The sequence below is a fragment of the Capsicum annuum genome, chromosome 10, assembly GCF_002878395.1.
Source record: "Capsicum annuum cultivar UCD-10X-F1 chromosome 10, UCD10Xv1.1, whole genome shotgun sequence".
NCBI lineage: Eukaryota > Viridiplantae > Streptophyta > Magnoliopsida > Solanales > Solanaceae > Capsicum > Capsicum annuum.
In genome coordinates, this window is record NC_061120.1 from 181,501,116 (window position 1) to 181,525,869 (window position 24,754).

At 33.2% G+C, this 24,754-nt stretch overlaps 1 protein-coding gene across 32 annotated transcripts; it reads right to left on the bottom strand.

Annotated features, from left to right (window-relative positions):
• Positions 1 to 885: 885 nt before the first annotated feature.
• LOC124888155 lies at positions 886 to 24,341 on the bottom strand. Of its 32 annotated transcripts, XR_007046229.1 has the most exons (6): positions 23,978 to 24,271; positions 23,616 to 23,675; positions 16,225 to 16,295; positions 15,935 to 16,143; positions 9,572 to 10,991; positions 886 to 1,174 (listed from the first exon to the last, which is right to left on the bottom strand). XR_007046229.1 is itself a non-coding variant. In XM_047398595.1 (3 exons), exons 1-3 carry the CDS (start codon positions 21,940 to 21,942, stop codon positions 1,086 to 1,088), a joined length of 264 nt encoding a protein of 87 aa, XP_047254551.1. In that variant the 5' UTR covers positions 21,943 to 23,609; the 3' UTR covers positions 886 to 1,085. The 32 variants fall into 32 exon arrangements, 2 of the variants coding, with proteins under 2 accessions (XP_047254551.1, XP_047254550.1); XR_007046227.1 differs by lacking the exon at positions 15,935 to 16,143; XR_007046225.1 differs by lacking the exon at positions 15,935 to 16,143 and having other exon boundaries at positions 16,156 to 16,295.
• Between the last annotated feature and the right edge of the window lie 413 nt (positions 24,342 to 24,754).

A 24,754-nucleotide genomic window follows, 5' to 3' on the forward strand; every position in this document is an offset into this window, starting at 1 on the left:
GTTCCTTGACTATATCATTGTTTTGAGTCACAGTATCATGATCCTTTCCTGTTTGAGATATCTCCAAGAAGAAGAAAAAATTGCAGTTTGCCTTTTTTTTTTTCTATTAATCTCACTTCTCGTCTTTTTCCACTATTGTATTGTGGTGTTAGTTTAAAAATATTAATCAAATGAAAAATAGTATTTAAACTATTAGTAGTTGTTTAATTTTCATGTTTGCTTATTAGGAATGTGATTTTTCTCGAATTTTTTGTCAGCAGTTGATCGAGATTAATATCGGTGGAATAGAATGTGAGACAAGAATGCTCATTTTAGCGTAGAAAAGCAAACAGAGATACTATTTCATTTTGAAAGCAAGTTAACATATATATTTTAAATTATATGTCATTGCACGATAACATGTAATGTATCAAACTAAATGATCGACAAAAAATAGTCCATACATTACAAGTTTTGCATTACTAAGTCTTATATTACAATTTTTCATTATTTGTCTCTAAAATAAACCACCCCCAAAATTTTATATATCTTCTTAAAAAAAGAAAACATATACACAACGACGGATAGTGCATTTCTTATTTATTCTTCTTGCTCGAGAGCTTAAAAACAAAATAAAATTTATTGTTTTCGGAGAGAAAAAAAATCTTAAGATATTGACCAGACTTTGATGCTTCAAAATCTACTACTAAAATGTATGCATCTTTGATATGTGTTGGGAATTAGTAAACAACTAACTTCCACATAATAATTATTGTTTTATTAATTGTAATCAAATGATTAGGGAAAATATGAAATTCAGTATTTCCTTTGTGGATTCTCAAACTTACTCAAGAAAGTCTGAGTGGTGAAAACATACTTAAATTAGCATTGACAAATCGGAAAAGGTACGAATATATCCCGAACTTTGATAAATGGCACAGATATACCCCTCGTTATAATTTAGGTACATATATATTCTCGCCATTAATGAAAATGTCCAAATATACCCTTATCATTAACGGAGAGACACGTGTCGATTTTCTATTCACTAGCCTTTTTTAATTAAATTCAGTTAAAATAAATTCCAAATCCAATCCAAATTAAAATCAAACCCGACCCAAATTAAAACACCACCCGACTGTCTGCAATGGTCGCCTTCTGTCTGCAATCCACCTGCCTTCAGCAAAATTGCAAGCTGCAGAAAAACAACAGAAACATGAGGGTACAATATCAATAGTTTAAGTCTTTCATACGAGACATCAACTGTAATCATTACACTAGCCAACTCAAACGTACAACTGCTAAGGATTTCCAGAGAATTTTTCCTCACTCCTTAAATCAATATATTCACACTGATATCAGAACTAAACTCGAAAAGTCTCATGGATTGTAAACGTCAGGAGAGATATTGGTCAAAACCAAACTGAAAAAACATTAAAGATTTAAAGGTCAAAATCAGCAGTTTTTTTTTTGATGAAATAAGTGAACTACCATTTAAAGGCATCAAGAAGATGCAGAAATTCCAAACTGAGAAAATATCAGCTCTGAAACACAAAGAGTATAATAAAACTAAGGAGATGACAAGTTCCAAATAGTGGTCAGATTATTTACTGGGGAAAGATTTCCCCAACTAAAACGGCTAATCAAAAACCCAGATGTTAGGGAGTTGATACTGCATTGTAACATCTAAGATTCCTTTCACGCTAAATACACCAAAAAATGCAAGCCTGCACCACGATCCAGATGCTCTTGATGGCTTTATCAACTTTCCTAGAAGCCCGGGATTCATAAACGGGTGGTGTTTTAATTTGGGTCGGGTTTAATTTTAATTTGGGTTGGATTTGAAATTTATTTTAACTGAATTTAATTAGAAAAGACTAGAGAATAGAAAATCGACACGTATCCCTCCGTTAGTGATAAGGGTATATTCCTACATTTTCATTAACGGCGAGGGTACATATGTACCTAGAGTATAACGAGGAGTATATCTATACCATTTATCAAAATTCAAGGGTATATTCGTACCTTTTCCGTTGACAAATTAAGAACCACGAATAATAAGGAAGGAATATTGAATTAAAAGATATTTGAATTGATTAATTAGTTGTATGATTCGATTGAAGTATTAAACCAATGTACATAACGCTCTATCTATATTCTATACCTACAAAGAGAAGTGTGATTCATTGCATTTAGGCAATATATAATTAGTTGCTCTACATATATAATTTTTCACGAAAAGTAAAAAAAAACTATGTATTTTGACCAATTTAGGTGAAAATGGGGCAAATTGAATGGATGCATTTACAGCGAAGTATTTTTTTTCCTTAACGGATAAATCGAATTTTGTTTTTAGTCCACCTTATAGCATCTGATCTTATAGTATTTGTTGTCCTTTTTAAGGTTTTTGGTTTCTATTCTTTTGTGGTGTATGCGATTTGGTTTAGCTGCATAAACTAATCTTGAAATCACATGATGAAAGATTGTTTTTGAGCTATTATAGCATCTGACTCTTTCTTTGTCTAGATTGTTTTATTTTGAGCCGGGGGTCTATCGGAAATAGCCTCTCTATCTCACATCTGAGGTAGTGATATGTACTTCGTACGCTTACCCTCCCCAAACCCCACTTGGTGGAAATATACTGGGCATGTTATTGTTGTTGTGTTTAGTCCACCTTAAGACTCAATAATTTCGTGTTAAAAATTTATACGAAAATGTAGTTCAAATAGTGGCAACGATTATAGTAAGATGAAAAATATATTTCCTTGGAATGGAATTGAATAAATTTCACTTTAAAAAGTTAGATAAGATTTATTTTCTTTTTTTTTTTTTAAAGTGTACGAACTTTTTTACTCTAGAGACTAGAAGAAAAACAATATCCCTAAAGTTGCTGAAACTGAACTTAATTGCGTATATATTTGGTTATTGATGTGAAAATGAGAGAAGAAAAAAGTAAGGTCAATACTACCTCTAATTCGTTACCTCATTAAGGTTGTCTGATTGGTACAGTAAGGTCTATCCCCGGTCACTTATTTGTTCTTGTTTACATTGAAATTTTATTTTACCAAGTATTACTAAAAGAATCAATAGATGCTCTATCTAGTGATATAAATTCAACAAAAAAGATCAAGTTAAATAACCTATCCTTAAACACTATTTAAAAAGAAATTTGTTAAAGAAAAAATACAGCAAGATGGTAATTATATTTCTTCCAAAAAGAAAAGAAATTAACTCCATAAGTGGTTCTCTTATTTTTCTTCCAAAGTGGAAAGAAATTGAACCCCTAAGTGGATCTCTAATATAGATATTCCTGAAAAATCTAATATTAGAGATCACCTTTTGAGATCTACTACTAGGAAATCAATTAGCGTAAGAAAATATACCCTAAAACACACCCAATCATCTTTCTTATTACTAGCTAGTATTTGACTAATAATGAAATGAAGATCATCAAAGCAGTTAATTGTGAGAATTTACTTTTAGGTCACATTTTTTTAGTTTCATATCCTTTTTACAAGAGATGTTAACTTTTATGTATTCATTTTTATATAGAGAGATTTTCATTTTTACTTATAAGAAATCGGTAAAAGAAAAAGCGCATTAGAAGGTTAAATACTCCATTCACAACATATGCTTGAAACAAGAAAATCATTTGCTAAAATGAATTTACACAATATTCTTTTTTCGTGAGAAAAATAATTTGGTAAGTTTGATAACTTCTCTATTTAGATATAATTTATTGTTGTAGGATTATCTAATGAGTAAGACAATAAGAATTTGAAACAAAAAGTAAGTTATTGAGTAGTAAATTTCATCATCGTTAAATTATAAACTTTTGATAAAATAGTATCACTAGAAAACATATATGATAAAAGAAAAATGTAAGAAATATAATTGGGAATCAACTGATTGCTTTTTTTAATAGAAAATTTTGACTTTTCTTCATATTCATTTGGTAAATTTGTAGATCTAAACTATTTTTTTAATCTATATTTTTATTATTATTTTCTTTAAATATTATCCGCACATTGCGCAGATACTAGTATACCCTAAGAGACACCCAATCATCTTTCTTATTACTAGTATTTAACTAATAAAGAAATGAAAACCATCAAAGCAGTTTATTATGAGAATTTACTTTTAGGTCACATTATTTTAAGTTTTATATCTTTTAAGAGAGATGTTCACTTTTACATTATAGATATGTATTTACTTTTATACATAGATATCTTCATTTTTACATTTAAAAAATCTGTAAATTGATAGAGGGATTCAAAATTTTAAATTCATGGATTCTCAAAATTTACAAGGTCTTTTTTTTAATATATCATTGCCCTATCACGCAGATTAGGATGATAATCTGAAATTTTATTTTTTTTTAACAAGGTCGGATTCAAGAAAATCCAAATATTCTCTTTTTTTTTTTGTCTTTATTTGATATGGTCCAGAAGAAGTAACATCGCTGTGATTTGAGAATAACTGGACATGGAAGAGAGCATACTAAAGCAAAATCTGAAGTGATTTGAGACTTGAAAATTTTTGTAATCATACTGACTCTTGCTTCACTATTTCGATACAAAAAAAATTAAATAAATAACTAGAATGTAAATCCTAACAAATACTACACTACAATGATCTAACTGAAACAAGACTAAAATAAAATCGTGCGCGAAAAAAAAACTAGGAAAACAGAACCCAATAAAAATATAAGTATAACTTTTTATTTTAAACAAATTAATTGTTTTATCTTTTTTGGATTTATCAAAGGAAAGATAAATTATTTGAAAGAAAATGATTCTTGACTTCTTAAATCATTTTTAGAGTCGCCACTTAATTTTTATAGAAAAATCAAAAAAAACTTTAAAAAATTTAAAAGGTTCAAAAACAGAAATAAACTTTTAAAATTAGAGAAAATAGATAAGAGTTCAATTAACGTCCTAAGAAGAGTTTTAAGGCATTTAAGAACCACTGTTTTAAAACGGTTGACCAAAATATTTTAACTAACTTAATAGGGTGGCTAACTTTACGAATTTATTTATTTATTTATTATGAAAATATCAAACCTGAATCGAGTGATTTTTTTTAAATAGCTTTTATTTTGTTCAATAGTCTATTTTTAGCTAACTAATTGAAGAAAAAAAAAACTATTTCTTTTTTATGTTTAAGAAAATTCTCTTTAGTCTAAATTAAATTAATTAATACATGAAAAAAAAAAAAAGGTCATCTTAATGTGAAAGACATGTTTTCAAAAGATTAACATAAAATTCAATGTTTATTCCTTTATTTAAACATTATAATTTTTATTCTCATATTATTATTATTATTATTATTTTAACTAACATATAGTAAAGGTACCTAGTGCGACAGTGAAGCGATCCGGTTCTTGTATGGTATCAGAGTCATGAAATACTTGTATGCATAACTGTTATATGTTCAACACATCATTCCTAATGAATATCATCAGGAAGAAAAATATTGTGAAAAACAGTAAGAAAGAGGAGTATGATATTCCTCAGCACTTGGATCTGTTTAATATGATATTCCTCAGCACTTGGATCTGCTTAATAAGTGGACGATCCCAAAAGTGCCACCCAGAAAGTTGTACCAAATGGGAACTTTCGAGACTTTAGCTCTCAAACAAGTTGTTAAAACAACTTAACAGACATTTACAGTAGATGGTGATCATGCTACTTTCAAATTATTATCTGAAAGTGATTTTGCTCCATATCGTGAAACATGTAAGTTTATGCATACTGATTTAATTCAAATCGCATTTAAACCACTAATCTTGAGAGGTTTGCCTGAAAGCTTTCATGCAGTTTTAAGAGATGGCAGAAATAAAAATTGAAAGAAGTCTCTTATTGGGACAGTTCAAACCAGTTTGGCTTATGGCCCGGTGTATCTTAATACATATCCTAATCTACAGATATCTCTCACTAATGAAAATTCTTTGGATGCTTTAATTCTGAGTATTAAATTGCATGGATATTATTACATGCCTGGTACTGAGGTTATATGTATTTGTTATAGGATATATTATAAACCTCTCCATACTTTAAATCCAATGTGTAGAAAGATGAATTTCAAAAATGAAACTATTTTAATGGAAACAAATTTTTGTAGATCCAAAGTTGTTACTAGGCGACCTATAAAATGGAATGAAATTGATTTCCCAAAAGAATGGATCCTTGAGGATGCAGCTCCTCCTCAAACAGATCTCAATGAAGAGATTTCAGAGGTAGAACAATCTGCTGATAGTACTGTTCGAATCAGATTTTCTGATACATTACCTCTATTAAACAGAGCTGATGATTTGTGTGTTGCAACATCATCAAGATTAACAAGATCAGCATCTTCATACATATCTCCTGTTGATTATATTGTTAGATCTCCCTCTAGAGCTTCTACATCTCAGATTAGAGAAAGCACTAGAATGAATCGCATCAGGATTGATAATAATAATATTGTTACTGTAATTCCTGATATGGATCCAACTGAATCCGAAATGAAATTTCCAACTGGTTTAAAATGAATCACAACCAAATTGATTTTAGTCCAGGATCTCTGACAAGAAAAAGAATTTCTAAAGAATTCTATAAACCTAGATGGGAATTGTTCCGTACATAATTTTTTTAGAACTTTAGTAAAGAAGAAAAAACTGCTTTCCAGGAAAAACTCTATGCAGATCTTTCTGTGCATAGTAAAATAATTGCTTTTGTGCCCTGGTTTATGGCCAGATATGTGGATAATTATATTTCCATGCTAGTTAGGGAGTTTAAATTACCTACTAGAGAAACTACTACAGTATTCCCTCCCCACCAGCCCTTTCAAATCGAAAGAGACAACAAGGTAGTTCATTTTACAGCTTTTGCTAAGCTGATGGATAATGATACTGCCCTAATAACTGCCCAAAATGTCAATACAATGCTAAAACAACATAACTATGCTAACTATTATATGAGCACCTTGGGAGAGCAAATAATTTCTCTACATGAGAAAATTGATAAGGTCCTATCTGATTTAAAAAGGATTGAGCTTAGTAATACTAAGCAACTAGACCTTAAACTTAAGGACCCTGGGGTCCTGACTACTCCAACCATCCAACCTCCCCCTGAAATCCAAGATTTCAAGTTATCTAGTGACTTGGATAATATTGAAAAGTTGCTAGAAGAAAAATTTCGTGGATTAAAGATAAATCCTATCCACGATGAAAATTTTGCAGGAGACAACGGTAGGCATACTACTCCTGTAGAGATAAATAAGATCTCACATAAATTTGCTAGAAACCCTACCCAAAAGATGTTTTATTATCCTAGACCAACTCCTCAGAATATTCTATTTGAAGAATAAGGATTATATGTCCCCAATAGTTTCGGAGGTGATGAAATCTACGAGTGGAATGTATATGGCTTATCCGATAGACAGATATCTACAATGGTACATAGAATGTTGATGTACAGTACCATATGTAAAGCTCTTCCGAAAGCTAATGATTGCCGAAATGATTACGGCAGGTTTTACTGGTCAGCTTAAAGGCTGGTGGAATAATTATCTTACCCAAGACCAAAAAGCCAAAATCATCCAGTCTATAGTAAAGAGAGAAGATGGTCAAGAGGTCATGAACGTTGTTTATACTCTAATTATTAATAATATTGAACACTTTTCTAGAAGATGATCCGATAATAGTGATAGTATTAGGACTCTGCTCCAAAATCTTAGATGTAAGACTTTGACATCTTGGAGATGATATAAAGATGTATTCCTTTCTAGAGTGATGAAATTACCTGAGAGTAATAGTTCTCATTGGAAGTCCAAGTTTATATATGGTCTCCTCATGTTATTTGCTGAAAGAATTAGGAAAACCCTTAAAGGTCCAAATGTGAGTATTAACTATGAGGCTTACACCTACGGTAACCTTATAAAGGTTGTTACTCAAGAAGGTTTAGCATTATGTAGTGAGATTAAGTTAAACCAACAGATTAAGAAGTATCGTCTTACTGAGAGACAACAGCTGGGAGAATTTTGTGAGCAATTTGTCATAGATATTTCCAAAACCTCTAGAGAATCTCATAAGAGTAAGAAAAAGTAATCTGAGGAGAAAAAATCGAAAAAGAATGAGAAAAAGGAAAAAAAAAGTATTGCAAATCCAAAAAGACTTATAGAAAAGCCAAGAAGGCCAACACTTGTTACCGATATGGTAGATTTGGTCACTTTGCAAAAGACTGCAAAGTAAAAAGCAAGATCAAGAGTTTCACTATTGATGATGATATTAAAGACTCTCTGTGTAAGATTTTGCTCAATTCCTCTCCGGAAAACTCCAGTCCAAACCATAGTGATAATGAGGAAAATGATTCAACCGATGAGGACCTGCGAATTCTTCATCAAGAAGACTATATGCCTTCAGATGATGAGTGCATACCTTGCCAAGAAGGACAACCTTGTAAACCAAGGAGGAGGAGGATGTTTTATACAACATCATATCCAAATTTCAAGATATAGAAATTAATGTCTTGAAAGATGACAAATTAGCAGCTCTACTAGAAATGCTAAAAGACCTGAGTAAGCAAGATGATAAGCCATCCACTAGTTCTTCCCCTATTCAAAAGGAAATGCATATTATTCCCTCCCAAAAAGGTCCTTATACCATGACTGAAGTTATTTCAGCAATAACCCAGGACCTGAAGATTGACATAGATAATCTCAAGAAGGAAATATCTTTCCTTAAGAGTCATAATTTGGCATTAGATCAAAGGGTTTCTGCTTTAGAAAATTCAAAATTATTACCCACTGAGGATAGTCAAACTCTCCCTAATGGAGATTTCCTTAAAACCTTAGAAGGAGCTGCTCACCAACACTTCTATGCTAAGGTCACCCTTCTTATTGATTACAACTATAAGAAGGAATTTACAGCTCTCATTGATAGTGGGGCAGGTTGTAACTGCATTCAAGAAGGTATGATACCTTCAAAATATTTCGAAAAGACCACTAATACTGTGAGGAACGCAAGTGGTCAAAAAAAAGGAGTCGAATATAAAATCCCTAAAGTGTACAGTTGCAAAAACAAAGTTTGTATGCCTGAAACTTTTGTTTTAGTTAAAGATATTACTGATGAGTTTATCTTAGGGAAACCTTGGTTTCTACAACTGTATCCGTTGAGCTATACTACTGTGGTAAGAAATATTAAGGCTAAAGTTGAAAATCTACCATGCCTTACACTTGCAAATCCCAATTGGACAAAAATAATAGATATTGATGCTTCAAACATTAGATATGGTGGAATTCTCAAGCAATATTCCCCAGAAGAAAAACGTGTTCATATTGTTCAACATTATTCTGAAAAATGGAGTGCCAGCCAGAAAAATTATGCAACTGTAGCTAAAGAAATTCTTGTAATAGTTAAATGTGTTCTTAAATTCCAAAGCGATCATTGGAATCAAAATTTCCTGATTAAGATTGATTGCCAAGCTGCAAAATTTATCTTAATAAAGATTTTAAACATGATGTTTCTAAGCAAATATTTGCAAGATGGCAGGCTTTGTTAGCCCATTTGATTTTGAAATCTAATACTTAAAAGGATCGGATAATAGTCTACCCGATTTTTCAACCAGTGAATTTTTAAGCTAATGTTTTCTCTTATGGATTTCAGGATGGCCTCACGAGGATCTTCTTCTTCATTCAGAGGAAGAGGTGGAAGAAATTCACCAAAAGGCAGAGGTAATGTCCTCGCCCAAATTGAAAATCAGAGGCTAATATCCTCGAGCATTGGAAGCTCAAGTTCTTCTGGTATGAATACAGATGAACAGACATATCAAGAATTTTTAGAATTCATGAAATTCAAGTCTAAGAAACAAGGGGATAATGAGGTCCCTTCGTATTCAAGTATTATTAAAGATGACAATAGGAATACTGGGTTGTATGAACGCAACAAGACAGAGGAAGTCATAATTTTCTTCGAAAATCATGATCTTAGATGGAAAGATAATCTTTGGCAGCTGATGCAAGGGTATTTAGATAATACGTTTTATGTTGCGATATCTTACAAATATCGCAAACATTATCAATCCATATTATCTGCAATGGGTTCTGCAGAAATCCAACATTTATATGCTAATGAAGCAGTCCAAAAGGATTATAGTTATTCTAAAATTATAATCAAACAGATTTTGACTCATGAAGAATGGGGCTTTAGTACTCTAAAAGAAAGAGAATATATACATCCCGAACAGCAGAAAGTTGCTGTAAAATATAATAACTGGAATTATATGGAAAGCTTTGAGAAGGTTTTCTTATGTGAGAATCCTGAGATATCTCATTCATGGTTTGTGAAAATATGTGCAAATGTGCACAAACAGAGCATACCAAATTGGTTTGCTAAATGGTGGATCTTGCATGGTCCCTCACCAAAGATATTGCCTGAGCCATTTAAGAGTTTGTACAAAGATTGGATAGAAGTATCACCAATACTTCTAAAAATGCAAAAAGATAATGCATATTTTGAAGGAATATTTATGATATATTTCTTTATTGAATTTTCAATTTCATGGATCTTGAAGTGGTCCATAAAGGTAAAATCAAATACTGATAATTTAGCATGTTTGATGCGAGCTTATGATACAAAATTTTGGAGTAAACTAAACCAGCAAACCGGTGACGGTAATGTCCATGGTCACCAACTAATTGAATCAATAAAGATGACTGTTGCAAAATATAGGCAACAAAAAGAAATGGAGTCTCCTCATGAACAGGAAGAGCTTAGCCTTTCAAGAACATCACTAGAAAGTTCCAAATAAAGAAGGGCACAATGACCAAAGCTGAGATTTTGGCATCCTATATGGAAGAAGTCAAAAAGGATTTATTGAAAAATCTTGATCAGGAGTACACTTCAGATATGTCCATCTCTTCTGCAGGGGATTGCTTGGCTGGTGACCTGCAGGATATCCAGAGTGATGAAGAAATAGATCTGGATGATTATTTGCGAAAATTTCAAACAACCATAGAAGAATTTTCCAGCACTGCAAAGAACAAAGGGGAAAATGACATAAGAACATGAAGGGTCCCGCCAATGTTGAAATTATTAAAAGCTATGATGGCAGACAAAATGAAAACAGCTTAATGAAAAAGCAAGAGTCATTTATGAATAGTAAAGGACACTTAGCTTTTTGAAAAAACAAGGGTCGTTTATAAATAGTAAAAGCCAATTGTGAATAGTAAGGGTCATTTCTTGTTTTGTCTTTTGTATAGAGCATCTATTATATAAGGAGCTCATTTTTTATTTTTTTAAGGACAGGTTTTAGAACCACCACTTTCTCTCTACTACTACTCTCTCTTCCTTATAATATATATCTTGGTTTGAAATAAAATCTTTTTGTTCTGAGCACAATCCATCCATATTAAGGTTATTTTTAAATTTCTGCATTTAAATTTTAATTTTAACTTTATTATCTCTAGCCTATGATGGGCTAAATTCCTAGTGTTGAACTATAACAGAATATGTTACATGTATGAAATGGCATCTTGTTATTAATAAGAATCATAAACCTCGATTGTTGCAGAGGTTGTATGTTAAGATGCTGCAATTATGAGTTCAATTTTGACATTAATGCCGGATGTCCCTGTAAAGGCCGATTAGCTAGGTGGGCGTGAAGGACCGTAGTTGGGACTTGGTTTAAGATTGATTCATGACTAAGGTTAACTAACATATAGTAAAAGTACCTAGTGCGACAGTGAAGCGATCCGGTTCGATGTCCCTCTAAAGGTCGATTATGAATAGTAAAGGTCATTTCTTGCTTTGTCTTTTGTATAGAGCATCCATTATATAAGGAGCACATTTTTCATTTTTTAAAGACAAGTTTTAGAACCACCACTCTCTTTCCATTGTAATATATATCTCGGTTTGAAATAAAAGTTTTTGGTTTTGAGCACAGTCCATCCATATTAAGGTTATTTTTAAATTTCTGCATTTTAATTTTAATTTACACTTTATTATCTCTAGCCTATGATTGGCTAATCTCTTTTGCATAAGGGCCTGATTCGACCATCTAACTCTCTTTGGTCATGTACTACTATACAGACTGGATGATTTTGGTTTTCTGGTCTTGGATAAGATAATTATCCCACCAGCCTTTAAGTTGACCAGTAAAACCTGATTTCGGCAATGCCCCTATCATTAGTTTTCGAAAGGGCTTTATATATGGTATTGTACATCAACATTCTATGTACCATTATAGATATCTATCTATCAGATAAGTCATCTACATTCCACTCGTAGATTTCATCACCTCTGAAACTATTGAGGACATATAATCCTTGATCTTCAAATAGAACATCCTGAAGAGTTGATCTAGGATAATAAAACATCTTTTGGGTAGGCTTTTCTAGCAAATTTATCTGAGATCTTATTTATCTCAACAGGAGTAGCATGCCCATCGTTGTCTCCTGCAAAATTTTCATCATGGATAGGATTTATCTTTAATCCACGAAATTTTTCTTCTAGCAACTTTTTGATATTATCCAAGTCAATAGATAACTTGAAATCTTGGATTTCAGGGAGAGGTTGGATGGTTGGAGTAGCCAGGACCTCAGGGTCCTTAAGTTTAAGGTCTATTTGCTTAGTAATACTAAGCTCTATCCAAAAATCAGATAGGACTTATATAGAGAAATCATTTGCTCTCCCAAGATGCTCATTTAATAGTTAGCATAGTTATTCTGTTTTAGCATTGTATTGATATTTTGGGCAGTTATTAGGGCAGTATCATTATCCATCATCATAACAAAGACTGTAAAATAAACTAACTTGTTGTCTCTTTCGATTTGAAAGGACTGCTGGAGAGAGAATACTGAAGCAGTAGTTTCTCCGGTAGGTAATTTAAACTCCCTAGCTAGCATGGAAATATAATTATCCACATATCTGGCCATAAATTAGGGCACGAAAGCAATTATTTTACTATGCACAGAAAGATCTGCATAGAACTCTTCCTGGAAAGCAGTTTTTTCTTCTTTGCTACAGTTTTGAAAAAACTATGTTCGGAACAATTCCCATTTAGGTTTATAGTATTCTTTAGAAAAAAAAATTTCTTGCCAGAGATCCTGGACTAAAATCAATTTGGCTGTGATTCATTTTAAACCAGTTGGAAATTCTATTTAGGACTCAATTGGATTCATATCAGGAATTGCAGTAACAATATTATCATTATCAATCCTGATGTTATTCATTCTAGTGTTTTCTCTAATCTGAGATGTAGAAGCTCTAGAGGGAGATCTAACAATATAATCAACAACAGGAGATATGTATGAAGATGTTGATCTTGTTAATCTCAATGATGTTGCAACAAACAAATCATCAACTCTGTTTAATAGAGGTAATGAATCAGAAAATCTGATTCGAACAGTACCATCAGCGGATTGTTCTACCTCTGAAATCTCTTCATTGAGATCTGTTTGAGGAGGAGCTGCATCCTCAAGGATCCATTCTTTTGGAAAATCAATTTCATCTCATTTTATAAGTCGCCTAGTAACAACTTTGGATCTACAAAAATTTGTTCCTATTAAAATAGTTTCATTTTTGAAATCCATCATTCTACACATTGGATTTAAAGTATGGAGAGGTTTATAATATATCCTATAGCAAATACATATAACCTCAGTACCAGGCATGTAATTATATCCATGCAATTTAATACTCAAAATTAAAGCATCCAAAGAATTCTCAGCAGTGAGAGATATCTGTAGATTAGGATATGCATTAAAATACATCGGGCCATAAGCCAAACTGGTTTGGACGTTCCCAATAAGAGACTTCTTCCAATTTTTATTTCTGCCATCTCTTAAAGCTGCAATAAAGCTTTCAGGCAAACCTCTCAGGGTTGGTGGTTTAAATACGACTTAAATTAAACCAATATGCATAAACTTACATGTTTCATGATATGGAGCAAAATCACTTTCAGATAATAATTTGAAAGTAGCATGATCACTATCTACTGTAAGTGTCTCTTTAGTTATTTTAACAACTGTTTGAGACCTAAAGTCTCGAAAGTTCCCATTTGGTACAACTTTCTGGATGGCACTTTTGGGACCGTCCACTTATTAAGCAGATCCAAGTTTCGAGGAATATCATACTCCTCTTTTTTACTATTTTTCATAGTATTTTTCTTCCTGATGATATTCATTAGGAATGATGTGTTGAACATATAACAGTTATGTATACAAGTATTCCATGGCTTTGATACCATACAAGAACCGGATTGCTTCACTGTCGCACTAGGTACTTTTACTATATGTTAGTTAACCTTAGTCATAAGTCAATCTTCAACCAAGTCCCAATTACGACCCTTCACGCCTACCTGGCTAATCGGCCTTTACCGGGACATCCGACATTAATGTCAAGATTGGACTCATAATTGCAGCATCTTAACATACAAACCTCTGCAATAATGGAGGTTTACGATTCTTATTAATAACAAGATGTCATTTCATACATGTAACATATTCTGTTATAGTTCAACACTAGGAATTTGCTAGAGATAATAAAGTTAAAATTAAAATTAAAATGCAGAAATTTTAAAATAACCTTAATATGGATGGATTGTGCTCAGAACCAAAAGCTTTTATTTCAAACTAAGATATATATTACAAGGGAAAGAGAGTGGTAAAGAGAAAGTGGTGGTTCTAAAACCTGTCCTTGGAAAATGAAAAATGAGCTCCTTATATAATGAATGCTCTATACAAAAGACAAAACAAGAAATGACCCTTACTATTCACAATTGGCTTTTACTATTTATAAACGACCCTTGTTTTTCAGAAAGCTAAGTGTCCTTTACTATTCATAAATGAACTCTTGCTTTTTCATTAAGTTGTTTTCATTTTGTCTGCCATCATAACTTTCAATAATTTCAACATTGACAGGACCCTCCATGTTCTTATGTCATTTTTCCACTTTGTTTTTTGTAGTGCTGGAAGATTCTTTCATGGTTGTTTGAAATTTCGCAAATAATCATCCAAATCTATTTCTTCATCACTCTGGATATCCTGCGACTCACCAGCCAAGCAATCCCCTACAGAAAAGATAGACATATTTAAAGTGTACTCCTGATCAAGATTTTTCAATAAATCTTTTTTGACTTCTTCCATATAGGATGCCAAATTTCAAGCTTTTGTCATTGTGCCCTTCTTCATTTGAAGCTTTCTAGTGATGTTCTTGAAAGGGCTAAGCTCTTCCTGCTCATGAGGAGACTCCATTTCTTTTTGTTGTCTATATTTTGCAACAGTTATCTTTATTGATTCAATTAGTTGGTGACCATGGACATTACCGTTACCAGTTTGCTGGTTTGATTTACTCCAAAATTTTGTATAATAAACCCGCATCAAACATGGTAAATTATTAGTATTTGATTTTACCTTTATAGACCACTTCAAGATCCACTGAATTGAAAATTCAATAAAGAAATACATCATAGATATTCCTTCAAAATATGCATTATCTTTTTGCATTTTTAGAAGTATTGGTGATACTTCTATCCAATCCTTGTACAGACTTTTAAATGGCTCAGACAATATATTTGGTAAGGGACCATGCAAGATCCACCATTTAGCAAACCAATTTGGTATGCTCTGTTTGTGCACATTTGCGCATATTTTCACAAACCATGAATGAGATCTCTCAAGATTATCACATAAGAAAACCTTATCAAAGCTTTCCATATAATCTCAGTAATTATATTTTACAGTAACTTCCTGTTGTTCGGGATGTATATATTCTTTCTTTTAGGGTACTCAAGCCTCATTCTTCATTAGTCAAAATCTGTTTGATTATAATTTTAGAATAACTATAATCCTTTTTGACTGCTTCATTAACATATAAATGTTGGATTTCTGCAGAACCCATTGCAGATAATATATGGATTGATAATGTTTGCGATATTTGTAAGATACCGCAGCATAAAATATATTATCCAAATACCTTTGCATCAGCTGCCAAAGATTATCTTTCCATCTAAGATCATGGTCTTCGAGGAAAATTATGACTTCCTCTGTCTTGTTGCATTCATACAACTCAGTATTCCAATTGTCATCGTTAATAATACTTGAATACGAAAGGGACCTCAGTATCCCCATATTTCTTAGACTTGAATTTCATGAATTCAAAAAATTCTTGATATGTTTGTTCATCTGTATTCATACCAGAAGAACTTGAGCTTGCAATGCTCGAGGATATCAGCCTCTGATTTTCAATTTGGACGAGGACATTACCTCTGCCTTTTGGTGAATTTCTTCCACCTCTTCCTCTAAATGAAGAAGAAGAGGATCCTCGTGAGGCCATCCTGAAATCCATAAGAGAAAACATTAGCTTAAAAATTCACTGGTTAAAAAATCGGGTAGACTATTATCCGATCCTTTTAAGTATTAGATTTCAAAATCAAATGGGGCTAACAAAGCCTGTCATCTTGCAAACATTTGCTTAGAAACATCATGTTTAAAATCTTTATTAAAGATAAATTTTGCAGCTTGGCAATCAGTCCTAATTAGGAACTTTTGATTATAAAGATCACTTTGAAATTTAAGAACACATTTAACTATAGCAAAAATTTCTTTAGCTACAGTTGCATAATTTTTTTTGGCTAGCACTCCCTTTTTCAGAATAATATTGAACAATATGAACACATTTTTCTTCTGGGGAATATTGCTTGAGAATTCCACCATATCCAATGTCAGATGCATCAGCATCAATTATTTTTGCCCAATTGGGATTTGCAAGTGGAGGCTCGCTTCGGGAGTCCTTTGTGATAAGAAAGTGCCCCCGAAGCTTAAAGGTAACTTCTACAGAGTGGTAATCCGGACGGCTCTGTTGTATGGAGCGGAGTTAAGAACTCCCACATCCAAAAGGTGAAGGTGGCAAAGATGTGAATGTTGCGATGGATGTGTGGACATACCAGGAAAGATAGGGTGAGGAATGAGATTATTTGAATGAGATTATTCGGGAGAAGGTGAAAGTTGCCTCGGTAGAGGATAAGTTGCGAGAAGTGAGGCTACATTGGTTCGGGCATATAATGAGGAAGGGCTCTGATGCTCCAGTGCGGAGGTGTGAGACGCTGGCTATGGATGGTTTTAGGCGGGCTAGAGGCAGACCGAAGAAATATTGGAGGAAGGTGATTAGGCATAATATGGAGCAATTAGAACTTACAGAGGACATGACCCTTAATAGGAAGGTGTGGAGGACACAGATTAGTATAAAGAGTTAGGGAGTGGGAGCGCGACGGTAGTAATAGGGGAGTGCTCCTTTGGGTCTGCAGTTTCTGGTTCATAGTGATGGGGTTGTAGTTTTTGGGATTAGTAGTGTTGGCTTTTTTACATCCCGTACTAGTTTATTATGCACTTATCTTTTGTGTTTGTTATATTGTTAGTTTGTTTTGTGTACCATACTAATTTGTATCCGCTTACTTTTTGTATTTGTTATACTGTTATTGGTCCTAAGCTAGGGGTCTATCGAAAACAGTATCTCTACTTCTCTTGAGGTAGTGGTATGATCTGCGTACACTCTACCCTCCCCAGACCCCACTAGGTGGGAATACACTAGGTATGTTGTTGTTGTAGTTTCTAATATCTGGATTTGCCAATAACCTAATTTCAAATCAAATTTTGAAAATATTAGAGCATCATACAAACGATCTAATAAATCCTTCTTATTGGGAATTGGACATCTAATCCATTTGAGGACTTTATTCAAAGGTTTGTAATTGATAACTAACCTCGGAACTCCTCGTTCTTGTTCTGCATGCTTATTCACATAAAAAGCAGTACATGACCATGGAGACTTAGATGGTCGAATCAGGCCCTTATGAAAAAGAGATTCAATTTCTTTTTTACATAATTCTAAATAGTCAGAACTCATTTGACAAGGTCTGACCTTAGTCGGTATATTACCTTCTTGGAAATCATTTTCATATGGGAGACTAAAAACATGTTTCCTTTGCCAAAATGCATTTAGATGATCCCCATAAATTTTAATTGACAACTGATTTTTTAGAAACTCAATTTTTTCAAGTAATTTTGGTTTTTGAAGAGTTTCATTGATAGTCAAACTCCAAATTTCATTTTTCAAAAATTCCATCTGCCTATTTTTTTGAAATAATCTTTTCTTTAATCAAATTTAAATATCTGGTATAGAGTGGATCACACCATTCAAACTGAATATGTTTATTATTAAGGTTTCAATGATACCTTTTTCATCCCAACGGACTAACGAATACAAATGTAGAAACCAAGGTTTCCCTAAGATAAGCTCATCGGTAATATCTTTAACTAAAACAAAAGTTTCAGGCATACAAACTTTGTTTTTGCAAATGTACGCTTTAGGGATTCTATATTCGACTCCCATTTTCTGACCATTTGCATTCCTCACAGTATTAGTGGTCTTTTTGAAATATCTTAAAGGTATCATACCTTCTTAAATGCAGTTACAGCCTGCCCTGCTTATCTACCTCAGCGGGTAATAATTTTGGGTTTTCTAAAGCAGAAACCCTTTGATCTAATGCCAAATTATGCCTCTTAAGGAAAGATATTCCCTTCTTGAGATTATCTATCTCGTTCTTCAGGTCCTGGGTTGTTGCTGGAATAACTTCAACCTTCCGTCTTTCCCTTAAAAGTTTATTAACTTCGGTCATGGTATATAGACCTTTTTGGGAGGGAATAATATGCATTTCCTCCTGAAGAGGGGAAGAACTGGTGGATGGCTTATCATCCTGCTTACCCAGGTCTTTTAGCATTTCTAGTAGAGCTGCTAATTTGTCATCTTTCAAGACATTAATTTCTATATATTGAAATTGGGATATGATGTTGTATAAAACATCCCCATCCTCCTTGTTTGTACAAGGTTGTCCTTCTTGGCAAGGTATGCACTCATCATCTGAAGGCATATAGTCTTCTTGGTGGAGAGAACTCGCAGGTCCTCATCGATTTAAATATCTGGTATAGAGTGGATCACACCAGTCAAACTGAATATGTTTATTATTAAAGTTTCAATGATACCTTTTTCATCCCAACGGACTAACGAATACAAATGTAGAAACCAAGGTTTCCCTAAGATAAGCTCATCGGTAATATCTTTAACTAAAACAAAAGTTTCAGGCATACAAACTTTGTTTTTGCAAATGTACGCTTTAGGGATTCTATATTCGACTCCCATTTTCTGACCATTTGCATTCCTCACAGTATTAATGGTCTTTTCGAAATATCTTAAAGGTATCATACCTTCTTAAATGCAGTTACAGCCTGCCCTGCTTATCTACCTCAGCGGGTAATAATTTTGGGTTTTCTAAAGCAGAAACCCTTTGATCTAATGCCAAATTATGCCTCTTAAGGAAAGATATTCCCTTCTTGAGATTATCTATCTCATTCTTCAGGTCCTGGGTTGTTGCTGGAATAACTTCAACCTTCCGTCTTTCCCTTAAAAGTTTATTAACTTCGGTCATGGTATAAAGACCTTTTTGGGAGGGAATAATATGCATTTCCTCCTGAAGAGGGGAAGAACTGGTGGATGGCTTATCATCCTGCTTACCCAGGTCTTTTAGCATTTCTAGTAGAGCTGCTAATTTGTCATCTTTCAAGACATTAATTTCTATATATTGAAATTGGGATATGATGTTGTATAAAACATCCCCATCCTCCTTGTTTGTACAAGGTTGTCCTTCTTGGCAAAGTATGCACTCATCATCTGAAGGCATATAGTCTTCTTGGTGGAGAGAACTCGCAAGTCCTCATCGATTGAATCATTTTCCTCATTATCACTATGGTCCGAACTGGAGTTTTTTGGAGAGGAATTGAGCAAAATCTTACACAAAGAGTCTTTAATATCATCATCAATAGTGAGACTCTTGATCTTACTTTTTACTTTGCAATCTTTTGCAAAGTGACCAAATCTACCACATCGGTAACAAGTGTTGGCCTTCTTGGCTTTCTATAAGCTTTATTGGATTTGTAATCCTCTTTTCTTTTTCCCTTCTTCTCAATCTTTTTAGACTTTTTTCTCCCTAGAGTACTTTTTCTTACTCTTTATGAGATTCTCCAAAGGTTTTGGGAATATCTATAGCAAATTGCTCACAAAATTCTCCCAGCTATTGTCTTTCAGTACGACGATACTTCTTAATCTATTGATTTAACTTAATCTCACTACATAAAGCTAAATCTTCTTGAGTAACAACCTTTATAAGGTAATCATAGATGTAAGCCTCATAGTTAATACTCACATTAGGATCTCTAAGGTTTTCCTAATTCTTTCAGCAAATAACATGGGAAGACCATCTATAAACTTGGACTTCCAATGAGAACTATTAATCTCAGGTAATTTCATCACTCTAGAAAGGAATACATCTTTATACCATCTCCAATTAAAATTAAAATGCAGAAATTTAAAAATAACCATAATATGGATGAATTGTGCACAGAACCAAAAGCTTTTATTTCAAACCAAGATACATATTACAAGGGAGAGAGAGTAGTAGAGAAAAAATGGTAGTTCTAAAACCTGTCCTTAAAAAATGAAAAATGAGCTCCTTATATAATGGATGCTCTATACAAAGGACAAAACAAGAAATGGCCCTTACTATTCACAATTGGCCTTTACTATTTATAAACGACCCTTGCTTTTTCAAAAAGCTAAGTGTTTTTTACTATTCATAAATGACTCTTGCTTTATTATTATTATTATTATTATTATTATTATTATTATTATTATTATTATTTAAAAAAAAAAAAAGGAAGATTCAAATAAGTAAAGATAGCAAAAATGAAGATAAAATAAAAATGGTAACACCTTGAGGAACTTATCTTAGATTAATTAATTAAGGTGTTCAAGCAAATACAAATAAATAAATAAAAATGGATAATTAAATAGAGAAGAGTGAAAACTGGGCCCCTTTTGGCCCATTAAAAATCTGTCCAATTTTGGACCAATTCCATGAACTTTAGCCCATTTTTTACCCCTGTATATCTGTGGTATATCAGTGGCTTCTTTCCTGCGTTTTTCAATATACTACTACTGCGTATACAACGTACTCCCTCCGTCCCAAATTTCCTAATTTGATTTTCTATTTTACTTGTCCTTTTTCATTAATCAACAAGAGACAAAAATTTATCTTCAAATTAAAATGTAAACATCATTTAATAGGGGCACTATGATAAACTAACCATGTTATTAATTAGGCAAAATGACCTTCTGGACCCCTGTTCTATGTCGATTTTGTAAGTTGGACATTTCTACTTACATATTTATCATCTGGACCCTTGAACCCATCAAAAAGTAACATTTTACACTTTTTGACCGTTGACCTTGCCTATGTGGCAAGGTTATGGTAATTAGGACAAAGAACAAAGAGAGTGTAGCCACTTGCCTGAGGGTGCGAGTGGGGGTCAATTTTTGATCAATTTTACATTAAAATAATTAAAAAAATATTAAAATTTAAAAAGAGTCCTTTTTTCCCTCCATCTTTTTAAATTTAAAAATTTAAAACTAATTTAAAAATATTTTCAAAAATATAAAAATAATTTAAAAATATTTTTAAAAATTTTAAAAAAAATTAAAAAGGATCCTTTTTTTCCTTCATCTTTTTTAATTTAAAAATATTTTTAAAAATTTAAAATATTTTTAAAAATTTAAAATATTTTTTAAAATTTAAAAAATTTTAAAAATATTTTAAAAATTAAAAAAAAAAAAATTCCCTCCCCACCCCGCCCATCCCCACCCACACCCACACCCCCACCCACACCCACACCCACACCCACACCCACACCCACACCCACACCCTCTTAACCCCACCCCAACACCAATTCAGAGTATATTCATCATATATCAGAGTATATCAATTCATACCAGCTCGTTTGTGAATTCGGTTGAGGCTTTGACTCGATGGAGGTTGGGTTTAACTCAACCGAATGTGAGAAATGGGAGTCCGGGGGACTCACAAAGGAGTTCATGCAATAAAGAGAAGATAAGGATTAGTTATTCAAGTTTCTAAAAATAAAAAAAAAGGACTCGGTTAAACATGATACTTATAAGCTCATAGTCGACCAAAAAAAAAAGATGTTAAAATAATCATAAAACTTGAAACATCTAATTCATTATTCGTAGCTAGCAAATGTAAAGAAGACAAGATTTCATGGACAGTGCATACCTAACTTGTTACTTTTATTTCAAAGATCCCAAGAAATAGAAATACCATTTTATGCATAGAAAAAGGAAAACCAAAATTCACAGATGATATTAATTTAAAGGAATATGTAGTCAGGCACATCTCATGTATGTTTCAGCAAGAAGAAAAGTGTGAAAGTAAACATTACAATATGTTAACTTCTTTCCTTCAAACTCAAATGAGCCTCCCGTTACGTTATGCTACTAGTGCAGATGCAAAAGAGAGAAAAAAAGTCAAGTTTTAACCATAAAGCCTATCTCATTTAGGAATCCTTGCCTGGAGACTTTAATTAAAACTTGGATGCAACTTTATAAAACTTCAAGCTCAACCAGGAAAGCACATCATATACTTAGTTCATAAAGGAACAAAGGGACATATTCTAGAAAGAAATATCTAGCCATAAACGGATCAAAAGGAAAGGCTAGAACATCCTCTTTTGGGAGCGCATTCAAGTACGGAGTCGAGCAAAACCAACGGCCACTCGAACTCAAACAAAAATCTGATCACATAGGCTACGAAAATACTTTCACATAAGGGAGTGAGGGGAGGAACTTGCTCAAAGTATTTGAGGAAAAGAGAGGTATAGAATAATGAACACCACGAAGTGTTCTTCTTCTATATGTGGTGTCAATGGATGCATCCCTTAACCATATACTTATTTTGAGTCAAAATAACTAATTTAGACAATAAAAGGGCAGCAATAAAAACAACATGAGATATTCATGAGGGAATAACAGGTGGGAAGAAACTTATGCAAAATTTATTGAGGAAAAGAGAGGTGAAAGTGACTAACACCAAAGTATATTTTCTTTTACTGCATAACGCTCACATGAACATCCCCACATCTCAAATTTCTACTAAATAGCTAGATAGGAGTACTCTAAAAAATCGATGGGGCGGACGGAAAAGGAAAAAAATTATACGAATTAGGAAAAAAGGGAAGTGGGAGTAGCAAACACTCTAAGGCTGTAATTATTCATTCTATGATGCATATATGATCAGCCTCTTACCCCATGCTTGGATTAAATGTTAAAACAGTATGCCAAGGAAATTAAAGAAAAAACAGCAACAAATCTTTAGCACGAACAAATATAAGAGCCACGAACCACAAACATGAGCTTAAAATAATCTCTTTGCTTGAAGAGAACTGAAGCATCAGGAGAAAATAGGAATGGGGATATTTGGAGTATTTTACGAGCAGAGGACGGAGATAAACGACGAACGTCATGTGACGTTCTCCATCTTCCTTTAACATCCATCAAAATGCTCCTCTTAGTCTATACTCTTTCAACAGTCATAACGACTAAGCAAACGACTATAATAAATGTTCAGATATTAACATACAATTAAACAATATATAAAAGGGATTTAGCCATTACAAAGCCATATAGTCCCAGACATCAACGAAACGAGAAACGGAAAAATACAATTGAACAGAAAGGGAGGAAGAGAGGTTACCTTTTATGGTTTAGTGAGCTGAGACGACGAGGAGTCTAAAAGGCTCTTCACCACCAACTTCTACCTTAGGTGTCAGGACGAAACAATGAAAAGCGGTAGAAATTCGTCGGGGACCGAAAGAAAGAAAACAAAGATAATAGAGAAGTTAGTGAATGGAAGAGTATGAAAGAACTCAATATATTCCCCCAATTCTCTATCACTTTTCTCTTAAGTTTTTTCATAAGCGTGAACAAAGCCCCCTTTTATAGGCCAAACTGCAACGACTCTTGGAGAAAAAAAATCAAATTTGAATTTTGATGTTCTTGAGAACACCAATTGCAGGAGATAATCAGAGAGATCAACAATGAAGAGAAAGGGGTCACCTTTTCGACTGATATTAAGGAGAAGTGATGGATTGGGGGCGAAGAGGCTTGGACCCGTCGGTTTGAACCTTGATAGTTGTCGAATCGACGGCAAGAGCCCCTTGAAACTGATGGATATTCCATTTCTCCATTTCTTCCTGAAATTGCAGAGCATTGGGATTTGGTTTTCTTGAACAATAGTGATGGATAGTCAATTGCTGTGTTGATGGAGACGGAAATAGAGTAGAGGAGAGAGGAGGCAGACGAGGGGAGAGGTGGAAAACCACTGGATTTTTCAATATCCTGATGGATGTTGTTTGTGCTGTGTAAAAGAAAAAAAGCATGTGGACCGGGTCGGGGCATTTCGGTTCGGCTGGGGCAGCTGAAGTTGTTGTTGTTGGGCCGGATCGCCCGTTGCAGTGGGTTGCTGGGTTAAATCTTCTTTAAAAGAGAAATGGGCTGACAGGTTGGGTAATTGGGCTAGACAACATAATTAAACAGGACTGATTTAGAAATTGGAGTTTAGGATTAGGTTAGGTTTACGCTATTTATTAAATAACCTTATAGAATTTCAGTCAATTTTTATTTATTTAAATTCTAATCATATTGAAAATCAATTGACCAATTACATTGCAATTTGGTCAAAAGATTTCAATTATGATCAAAATTAAATAAATTGAAATACAATTCAATACGAATTATGTACCGATTTAATTTCGAGCTTCTTGGTTTACTAAAATCGAACAAATACTTTTTCAAATAAATTATTATTTTGGAGAAAAAATTATATCCAAATCA